Raw genomic sequence first — 11,174 nt, forward strand, 5'->3', positions numbered from 1 at the left:
TTCGCCTTCCCCTTTGATAGAAAAAACACGTTCACTCTCTATTCACTTCCGCTTCTTGAGGTATGACACATCGGATTGGTTGATCTAAGGGTCAGTCATATAATGCAGGCGGGGCTGAAGCTGCGGACTCGGAGCTCACAGACGGACAGGTGGAGAGCATGTCTGGTCTTTGATAATCTTGTATTAATTTATGCCTGTATATTATTTATACGGAAATATGTATATTAACATATTTTATTATTTAATAATGCATTTATGTATACATTATGTCTATGTATTATAGGCCAATATACATAAATATAAACCTTTGTAAATGTTATTGTTTAATAATGCATTTATTTATATATATTTTTCCACTTTTTTCATTGTCCCAGACTGTTCTAATGTGCCTCAGATAAATTTTGTATCTAACTTGTAAACTGTGATTTGACACTTGGTTCAGGCAGGTGGACAGCGCGATGTCTGCTGGTGAGTGTATGGGAATAAGTGTGTTTCAATGACTTCTACTGTACGCTAATAAGATGGTAACCACTACATGTAAGTAAAAAAATATAAAATAATTTATTTATTCTGGTGATTAAAAGCAGGGTTGTCTGGATTGGAGTTGATGCTAGAACAGTGGATCACTTGAAAATATCTGCCAGTGAGAATCTGAAAGATTGACAACTGTGCCGCATCACTGACCTTTCAAGGTTCCACATTTCCAACACATAAATGATGAATAAAAAAGTATTTTTATGTAAAATCAATGTGATGTCGCAGGTAATTGAAATGGTACACTATTTAAAAATCACAACTAATTATGCGTCCAGTAGTTTGTGTGTGTGGTTGTTGCTCATGCAGTCCTTAAACTGAATGGTATCACTCTTACTACGAACTTCTTGGATCTCCCATGCTGTCAGAAGGACTGATTGACAGTCCCGTGTACAAAAAGCAAGTGAAATCGACGTAAAAAAGAGAACTATCTAACCTAATATTCCCTGGAAAAGAAACAGGATGATGGAAGGGAAGTGGACGAGGATACAGTTTTAAAATCACTGAGAAGGGTTGAGAAAAGGTTGAAGGTTAATCTCACCTGACATCAGGATCGGTTTACCCATGGAAACGATTTGTCTGAAGCTCCATCAGTATAGGGACCTGGGCAAGTAAAAAAGGCAACTACTGGGTCAATCCTTTAGTGAAGTCAACAAACATGCTGATGTCACTACTTTGAAGCCCAGAAGAACAGAACACGAAACATTTGGTTTAATGTCACTTATACAGTACAACCAGGTACTTGGGAAGTAAAGGTTGTGATAAACAAATGAGATTATAGTAACTCTGATATATAAAAATGGACTAAGACTATAATCCAGACAAATCTCTCTAAGGTTTTATCTCTGACACTGTTTGGGCAACCAAATACATCATCAAGGGTGCTAGTAAAGAAGGTAGTTAACACACTAAATGACACACTTAATTTAAAACAGAAACATTGAATTCAATCAGATTTGAGAGCAGAATTGTACAAATACTGCATGTGAGAATTTGCATTTACAATAAACTATCTACAAATTTGCATTAAATATAAAACATCTACAAGGTTGGTGAAACTGAGGTGGAGTTGAGCATCATCATTTAACGCCTATAAACTACACAGAGCTTGAATCAGCCTTTCTGCCTCTTTAAAAGTAATATGACACATACTGTATGATACATTAATTCTGACATTACATTTGAGAATTTTTTTATTAAAGGAATAACATGCTATTTGTTGGAATAACAAATTGTGGACATTTGCATCTTTGAATAATACATATTATAAAATATACAAACAAAAAATATGAAAGGCCACATTTTGTGTACTCCATCGATATGAATTTTGTACAAATAAAAGTACTTTTATTTTGATGATAACTCCACCTGCGGAAAATGTATTTTTATGAAATGGACGAGCGCCCCCAGGCGGTAATGGGCGATTGGACATCAAAAAATTCTGGATTTGAAAGTATGGTTATAGATAAATCTACATACTATCGATATTCTACTTATCAGCATCACCTGTTTGATATTATGTCACACTTATTGTGAATACTAAACAATACTTGTATCGTAGCCTAATGTGTTTGTAATGACATATAAAAAACATATGACATTTTTATACAGAAAAACATATAAAACAAGCAATTTTTCGTCATAACCCTGTATCACCGTTGGGATAATAAACTATACAAAGTATAAACGTATGTATAAAAGAAGTCCTGAGTGTGTTTAAAAATGCCTAATTAACATACAAGTTCACACAAAGTAAGTTACATCACATTAATGACTTCATTTAATCATTGAAAAATAACCGAATAACGAACATGATTACAAAAAGTTTCCTTTGTACTCTAAACCTTCAAATAATTGTTTCCCTTGTTCTATGACACGATTATCACAAATAATACCGTTATCATTCATTATACATCTCATCGCAACATAACAAAAGGTACATTTCTTATCATTGCACATTCTCCTAAAATTATCGAATTTATAATCTCTTTTTATTCTTTGGACGATAAACCAGGCGCACGTCTTCTCTCATGACGTCACCGGCGGAAGGTCAGCGCTCAAACGGAAGTGAGAGTCAGAGCCCATCCGCCATTGTGGAGTAGAGCAGCGGTGATATTCTCTCCGAATATAACACACGGTGTGAATGTTTCGGACTTTCACAAACACACCGCACGGCCACCGATCTCCGTTTGACACACGCCGTCTCCGCCGCCCGAGAGAACCGCTGCCGATCATCTGAGACCGGGGGAGGAGATCAGCGCTTGTGATTGTAGGGCCAACTCGGAGAGAGGAGAAATAACGTGAACCCGCAGAGGTGGCAGGAGAGATCGTGGACAGTCATAACAACGATCAGTTCGGGCTCCCGGAGGATGTCTGCGACAACTGTCGATCAGGTACACGAGGAACATCCTCTTTATGTACATAACAGATGAACGTGATGGTACGCGCACAGACTGTGGATCTGTCTCAAAACCTAGTGAGCTTCCTACCTAGACAGCATGTTTTGGGCACCGTGGGCGCGCTTGAAACATTCAAGGAAACATTGAAGGGTCCGTAACGAAAACACGATCGGAGAAGCGTGCGTAAGATGCATACACATGCGGTCTAGTAGTATATAAAGCTGTATATTTAAAGGCTTGACATGCAGGGCAGAATCCTGGGCAAAATGCCCACAAATGTTGTCTTGTACTAAGGCCACTTACTCTGTTTTGAGACACAGCCAGTTAAACCCATAGAGTTGGGAGTTTTGTGTGTTTGAAATCAGTTTTTTGGTCGATTCCTGATCATGTAATGCAGTTAAATGTAAAATTGTGCTTTAAAAATATTTGTAGTATATCACGAAAATGGTCATTTGTAGATCCCTGTACCCGACGAGACTTGTTTTGCTTTGTTCACATTGTGAATTTTCTCTCTTTGACATCTGATCGCACACTTTGGACACAACATTAGAGACCTAAAGGACAAGGAAACAAAGGTAAGTTAAGCGTTGCATTGACGCATTTTCTTTACGCATGTCCACTTTACTGTGTCAGTGTTAAAACATTGTAGCTGTCAGTATATCTCAATCAATTTTAATCCATAAAGTTTCACACAAGTTCAACCATAATTAAATATTCTGTCATCGTTTATTCAGCCTCATGTCAATCAAAACGTGTTTTATTCTGTGGAACAGGAAAGAAGATATTTTGAGAAATGTGTCTGTGGTGTTCTGTCCGCACAATGGAAGTTAATGGGGTCCAATGTTGTTCTTCAAAATGTCTTCTGTTATGTTCTGAAGAAAAAATTAAATCATAGCGGTTTGGAATGACACGAGGGTTGGTAAACGATGACAATTTGTTTCTCCATTTAAGCGACTTTTATTGTATCAACAACGTTATCAATTATCGCAAGTATGACTTTATTTACAAATAGCAAACCTCTGTTAATCTGTAGATTTATGAATTGTCAAGTCTGAAAATTACGTAATTATAAGGTATGGGTAAGTACAGTGTTCATGTTAATATGAGACTTGACAGATGTTTGTAACATATTTCTACATAATAATAACATAATAATCTACACCATGAAGAAATGTTGAACATTAACTGACTGAAATATGTAAACAAGTCAGCTGCAAAATGTTAGAGGGAAAAAGAAGTTGGCAAAATAAACTGACAGACTGTCTGTCTTGCTTCGGTTTAATTTTGTTTAGTGCAAAACGGTTCGATGCATCAGAAGGATGCTGTGAATGATGATGACTTTGACAATTACCTGAGCAGCCAGACAAATCAGGTGAGTTTCTCTCTGTCGGCTGTCGTATTAGATGTCTATTCTCCAAAAATAAAATCGTTATCATTTGGGTTCTTCCATTTCAGTATAATGCTACTTTACAACATAGACTCGATCTATATGAGACTTCATTGTGAATGAAAATTGCTTCGAGCCTAAACACATTACAGTATCTGTTTGTGTACAAATAACTTTCACATTTGTTTGTATTGTCTTCAGTAGAAAAACAGAAGACATTTAACCTAATCATTACTGACTTATTTTTAACTACCTTCAACAGAGTAATAGCTACCAACCAATGTCTGATCCCTACATGCCCAGTTATTATGCCCCCTCCATCGGATTCCCTTACTCCTTGGGAGAGGCTGCTTGGTCCACCGCAGGAGACCCCCCTATGCCCTACCTGACCACCTATGGACAGATGAGCAATGGCGAACCTCACTTCATTCCAGATGGAGTCTTTAGCCAGCCTGGTGCTTTAGGCAACACGCCCCCTTTCCTCAGCCAACATGGATTTAACTTCTTTCCCGGAAATGCAGACTTTTCCACCTGGGGCACCAGTGGTACTCAGGGACAGTCTACGCAGAGCTATGGGTATCCCCCCAGCTCACTGGGTCGGGCCATAGCAGACGGACAGGGATTTGGCAGTGACTCACAACTCAGTAAAGTTCCGGGGCTCAGTAGCATCGATCAGGGTATGGGCGGGCTCAAGCTTGGTTCCGACATGTCGGCTGTTACGAAAGCGGTGGGGTCTCCTTTAGGAGGGACGGCAGGCATGGGCGCTAACAACATGCCAACCGTGAGTTCCTCAGCACCCAACCCCAACTCTTGGGCTGCCATCGCAAGGAAACCTGCAAAACCCCAGTCCAAGCTGAAGCTGAAACCCAACATGGGTTTGGGGGGTGGGGCGACAATCCCTCCACCACCAATAAAGCATAACATGAACATTGGAACGTGGGATGACAAAGGCTCCCTCAACAAGCCTCCTCTTGCTCAACAGATGTTGCCCCCGCAGCAGCTGGTGCAGCAGCAACTCATGGCCCAACCTCAACCCATGATGCAGAATCCGTTGCCTCATCAACACCAGCAGCTCCACCTACAGTCTCCACAACCCCACCAGCAGCTGCCCTTAGGTCCCCCCCACCCTCATCACCACTCGCAACCTGGCCCCCCCCAGCCCCTGCACCCATTGCAGCAGAACCCACCACCCCAAAACCGCTGGGTGGCCCCTCGAAACAGAGGAGCGGCCTTCAACCAGAGCAGCGGAATGGAGAACTTTGGCCTCGGGACGGGAATCCCCATGAGCTCGTCGCCGTCTTCCGGCGAGGTTCACCCCGTCCTGGAGAAGCTCAAGGCCCTCAATAACTACAACCTTAAAGACTTCGACTGGAACTTGAAAAACGGACGGATCTTTATTATCAAGAGCTACTCGGAGGACGACATCCATCGCTCCATTAAGTACTCCATCTGGTGCAGCACAGAGCATGGAAACAAGCGCCTGGATAGTGCCTACCGTTCGCTTGGTGCCAAAGGTCCGCTCTACCTACTTTTCAGCGTCAACGGCAGTGGACACTTCTGCGGCGTGGCTGAAATGAAGTCCACCGTGGACTATAACGCCTACGCCGGCGTCTGGTCCCAGGATAAGTGGAAGGGCAAGTTCGAGGTGAAATGGATCTTTGTCAAGGACGTGCCCAATAACCAGCTGAGGCACATCCGTTTAGAGAACAATGATAACAAGCCTGTCACCAACTCCAGGGACACTCAGGAAGTGCCCCTAGAAAAGGCAAAGCAAGTGCTTAAAATTATTGCAACTTTCAAGCATACCACCTCAATCTTTGATGATTTTGCACATTACGAAAAGCGGCAGGAGGAAGAGGAAGCCATGCGACGGGTAAGTGCTGCTTTCTGCCACTCTTGGACCATAGCAGAAAGCAGGCACTGCAACTTTTAGATCAAACCAAATCTAGTTCTTATAAATTAGAATAAAATATAGTTTTAGTAGCAACTTAGAATAGTGTTTCTCTTACATCTAGACGTAGGCAGACCCCAAACATTGTTATTTGTCACACAATGTAAAAAGAGCAGTCAGTCATCCTTAGGAATGCACTTTTTGATGCGTTTACCATTCGTTTGTGTATATTAGCATGGCTTGAGCAATAAAAGGAATCTCGGCCATCTATTGACATATGACTGGTGTTGAGCAGTGATGCCAATCAAACAGCAGGCAGATGTCCCATGAATAGATTTGACTTGCATCATTTCCTGCCACACAACACAAATAATTGATGCCTGTGCTTGTTACCTCGGCACCAGCTGCTTTGACTTTGTCTGCGAGTTATGTTGTGATTGCACAACATTTTAGATCATATTTCACATGATTATGAGGATGTATCCCAAAAGGAAGGATGTGGATTTAGCATCTAGGCAAATATCATGCTTTACCATTTAAACTATAGTTTGGTCCATGTATTGGGTTGTTGGTGTGTTTTTACAGTGCCTTTGTAGAGTGCCCAATACAGTTATGTTCATATGAAAACATACTGTACATAATTGTAACCGCTTCCATTAAAGGGACAGTTCACCCAATTATGAAAATTTGTTCATCATTTACTCAGAACACCAAAGCATATATGGTGCCATCACAAAACTGCAGAGATATTTGTCCAAAGAAACATTTAATGACACGAGGGAGAATAAGAAATGAAACAATTAAATTTTTTGGGTGACTATCCCTTTTAAAAAATTAATCCCAAATTAACCACAACCTGAATTGTAGTTTTATTTAACACAGTTATTTATGTCTTACACTAAAATAGACATATTTAGACATTCGTATACAGGATGATGTCAGTGTCATCCATGTTGGTGAATACATTGTCATAAACTGTAATCATAAACTAGCCACTGACTTGACTTGCACTGCAATCCTATTAGCAGGTGTAGTCATGCATGTACTCCAACTTTTGCCTTGTGTCCACTCCAGTTACTTGTTTGTAAAAAACAATACACAGTAGGTTTGCCAAGAACATACAATAGTCCAGTACTCTTATTATTATCAGTGGATCTTTATTAAATTGCAGTTTTGTAATGTACTTTTTTTAACTTAATTTTTTCACATATTAGAAAACGTCACAATAAATGTATATTCAGAATCTTATGTCAGTTTGGTTGTCTTGCCAATCCTTTACCTTAGTAAAATGTCTATGTATGTTTATATATATATTTTTGACTTTTTAACAAGGCTTAGTTCTCTCAAAAATGAATAAATGTTTTGGAAAAAAGGACGGTGCCCAAATGATAACTAAACTATAGCTCTTAGATTGTTTGCCACTGTTAAGTTAAAAGGGCACTAATGCATTTTTTTTAAATGAAATGAGGTAATGATTTATAATCTATGTGTCCGCCTATGTCACTGAAATTTTAACGTCTCACTCACCGGAGGTTCATTTTGTTTTAACTAAACAATGCAGTAAACACTTTAATAGAATCACTAGCGCCCCTCAAGTTTAATCAAGAACTTACATTTATTAAAGCACTGTACCTGCATATGGTTTCATTTTGTTTGTAAAATTGAATGGTGTAGAATTGTCTGTGAACAAGAATTTGAGGTCAGCATGAGGGTTTTGCGGAATATACGATTAAGGAAAAAATAGGACTTTTGGGTTGTCAAATTGAAACTCCGTAGATTGATACCAATACCAAGTGATATTTCTATATAAATTGTTGAAAATTGGGATTAAGTACAAATAAACAGCAAACCATACATGACATATAATGTACTTATATGTATTATACATATGGACATTTGTGCATAATATATGCATTCATTTGGCCCATTCTTGCATCCAATAGCCATTGGGAAACCTATTAAAGGAGTAGTACACTATAAATAAAAAATGTCATGATATTTCACTCACCCACATGTCACACAAGCCGTCCGTTTGTTTGTTTATTCTGTTGAAAACAAATTCAATTCTTTTGAGGAAAGCCTGCCGGTGTTCTTAATCTTATCTATATAATGCACTTGAATGGGGTTAAGGTATGTTGGTTAAGGTCCAAATTTCAGTTTCATCTCAGCTTCAAAAGGCTCTACACGACACCAGCCGATAAATAAGGGTGTTGTCTAGCGCAATGATTAGTCATTTTCCAAGAAAACTGAAAAATTATATACTTTTTAAACATAAAAATATGGCTTCCACTGCATCGGAGGTCCTCCAGAATGCACGTTCATGACTTCCGTATTATGCAATCAATTTGGAAAGGTTACGCCCCCCGTTGAAGTGCATTATACGGATAAGGACCCTGGAAAGCTTTCCTCAAAAACCTCAATTTGTGGGTTGTATGACATGTGGGTAAGTGAAAAATCATGCATTTTATAGGGAACTTCTCCTTTAATGTAACATGGCCAAAAATGCAAGAAAGACTTGGTCTATGTTTTGACATTTAATTGGTTCCCGTCTAATGTCAAAACTTTTAACAGTTTAGTGTGTTATTGTAAATTCCCCTTTTTAGTCTCATTTGCTATTAATAAAATGAATTAATATTTTATAATGGACCACTGGCCTCCATGACATTTTGGGGCTGAAACTGAATTAGTGCATCTTTAAAGGTTTAAGAGGTTTTTTTCTTTAGGCCCATTTCAGAAAGATCCGGTGTATTGGAACCACTTGTTGTCTTAGCAGATCACATACTGTAAAGCAGACACTGTTTTACTGTGACATGCATAAATATTGCACATAGTTGTTAGACCTTCAGTTAACCGAAGACATTTGAAACCTTGTTTGGTTAAAAAAATAATCAACATTATACAACTGCCTCATCTTCTTAGTGGCAGTAACTGACCTTGTTGCTCGCACAATAATTGTATTCCCTCTGATGCAAAAAGATCACAAAAATATGAATTAGTTGTTGTTTTTGTATCTCATCTTGTCACACGGCATGATCATATCTGGTCAATGTAAGCGCAGTTATGCATCTTTGGCATGTTTCAGATTTGGGGATAAAGAGTAGACCATGTCGTGACACAAGATTATAATGCTTTCCTGAGCAACTAATGAGGAAACTACAAGTGTATTTAAAGAAAATAGGTTTCATGTGCATTTGCAAATAAAAACCCATCCAGTTTTGGCTTTGATACAAGACTAAGATCATGATAAATGTTATCATTTTTTTTTTGGTCTATTCAAATATATCTGATTTTGTCTTTTCTCTTTTTTTACAGGAGCGAAATAGAAATAAACAGTAGGTTTACAGTGATCTCCCACGTAGGATGTCAACACTAATGACGTAGAACCTTAAATATTGCATAACCTCAGAGGAAGAATGGGGTTCTGGTGTATTTTCTGCTGAAGATTATGTATGAACACTTGTCACGACAGTGGACTTTCCTGTGTCAACCTCTGACGGATCTGCCCTTTTGCTCAAGTACGAAATGGACAGAAATCACAAGTAAACTGTATCTTAAAGCACTTTCAGCCCTTCTAAAAGCTTCTACCAGTTCCCTTAACTATCAATGGACACGTGTTCGGTATTAACTGACTAACCGTCATAGTTGGTTCGGAGGATTTCAAATGTATTTGTAGTCTTATTGTTTTGTCTTTATTTTGTTTGTTTTGTTTTTGTAACTCCTTCAAATTTTATCGTTTTTGAACACACTCAGAGGAGAAACTATTTGTCTATAGAAAGAAAACTTGAATCTACGTGAAGCTGTAAAATCCGTAATCGTGGCGCAGACCAAGTTCGCGTCCCACCTGACTCGACCCAAGTCGGAATAATCCACGGTAGCCCTCTCACCCTTTCTGTATCAGCATATATATTTCTGTGTACCAAAAGATGATAATTATGCAGCTTGGTGGCGATTGACACCAGCCAATGCACATTTTCTTTTGTTTTCTCCTGCAATTTTGTCATTCAGAAAGTGCGTTTGTTTTAGGAGAAACCTGCACAGATACACCATCATTCTACTCAAGTCAGTGTTCTTCAAGTCAGAATCTGTAATGCATCTGCTGCTATCCGGAATTTAGCAAGAACGTGACAGTTTTCTCCTATAGGTGACTTACTAGCTTAAATAAACATGATCCATGTTTAGCGATCCCACGTTTTGAGTTTTTACTTTCAGAATGTCCCCTTATTTTAATGGCGTGAAACATAATCCATATTGTCCAAATTCGTATTGCATGAGTACTTAATTTTTTGCTGTTTGCAACTATATACTGAGCATTATCCTGAGGCCATGCAAATGAAACTATATAGGTCTTGATTATTTTGATTGAATGATAAAGTTATATTATTGCTATGGACTGACCTTACAGTCCAAATGTACCCTGTTGGGGTCCGGTGCCACGGGCTAGTGTCTGAGATCAATCCCTCCCAAAAGATCTACACTTCTCAAACATCTGCGAGTAATGCAAAGTAATTACAGTCTCTGCTATTTCCTGTTTGTTCACTGGAAGCTGCCTTCCCCACAAACCACGTATAGCTGCTCTTGCTTCGTAAGACTGTGGGTATGAATCTGCCCGCTGGCGGAACGGCGGGAGATTTGGGTTCGAGATCAACGAAATCAGCTGCAATGAGAGACACCTTTCTCCCCTTCCTCTGTGTGCTTTGATTCAGGCCATGTTTGTATGGGTTACTGTAAATCGATGCTTCTCAATGATGCTGATGCTAATCGAGGTATGATGTGATTGATTAATCTGATTTGAAAAATAAATATAGATTTATGGAAACAGATTGCGAAAATTGTCTTGACTGTAGAAGCTGTATTCTACACCTCACAACAGTTAGCCAACCAGATTTTGTCATTAAGATGAAATTTTCCAAAAAGGAAAATTCTGTCATCATTTCAAACTTACTTCTGCATAAAAAAGGAAGAT

At 39.0% G+C, this 11,174-nt stretch overlaps 1 protein-coding gene across 2 annotated transcripts; it reads left to right on the forward strand.

Moving 5' to 3' along the window:
* Nucleotides 1–2,613: 2,613 nt before the first annotated feature.
* On the forward strand, nucleotides 2,614–10,398 carry ythdf3 (YTH N6-methyladenosine RNA binding protein F3). Of its 2 annotated transcripts, XM_056738368.1 has the most exons (5): nucleotides 2,614–2,927; nucleotides 3,484–3,508; nucleotides 4,226–4,305; nucleotides 4,583–6,193; nucleotides 9,524–10,398. In XM_056738368.1, exons 1-5 carry the CDS (start codon nucleotides 2,904–2,906, stop codon nucleotides 9,545–9,547), a joined length of 1,764 nt encoding a protein of 587 aa, XP_056594346.1. In that variant the 5' UTR covers nucleotides 2,614–2,903; the 3' UTR covers nucleotides 9,548–10,398. The 2 variants fall into 2 exon arrangements, with proteins under 2 accessions (XP_056594346.1, XP_056594345.1); XM_056738367.1 differs by lacking the exon at nucleotides 9,524–10,398 and having other exon boundaries at nucleotides 4,583–7,459.
* Nucleotides 10,399–11,174: the final 776 nt, after the last annotated feature.

This window comes from Triplophysa dalaica, chromosome 23 (assembly GCF_015846415.1).
Source record: "Triplophysa dalaica isolate WHDGS20190420 chromosome 23, ASM1584641v1, whole genome shotgun sequence".
NCBI lineage: Eukaryota > Metazoa > Chordata > Actinopteri > Cypriniformes > Nemacheilidae > Triplophysa > Triplophysa dalaica.

What these genes read in the sequence shown, in the direction of transcription:
- ythdf3 (XM_056738367.1), top strand. Translation starts at nt 2,904, where the DNA reads ATGTCTGCGACAACTGTCGATCAG. An exon ending in CTGCGACAACTGTCGATCAG is followed by an intron (nt 2,928 to 3,483) that starts GTACACGAGGAA and finishes ACACAACATTAG; the next exon opens with AGACCTAAAGGACAAGGAAA. An exon ending in TGAGCAGCCAGACAAATCAG is followed by an intron (nt 4,306 to 4,582) that starts GTGAGTTTCTCT and finishes TACCTTCAACAG; the next exon opens with AGTAATAGCTACCAACCAAT.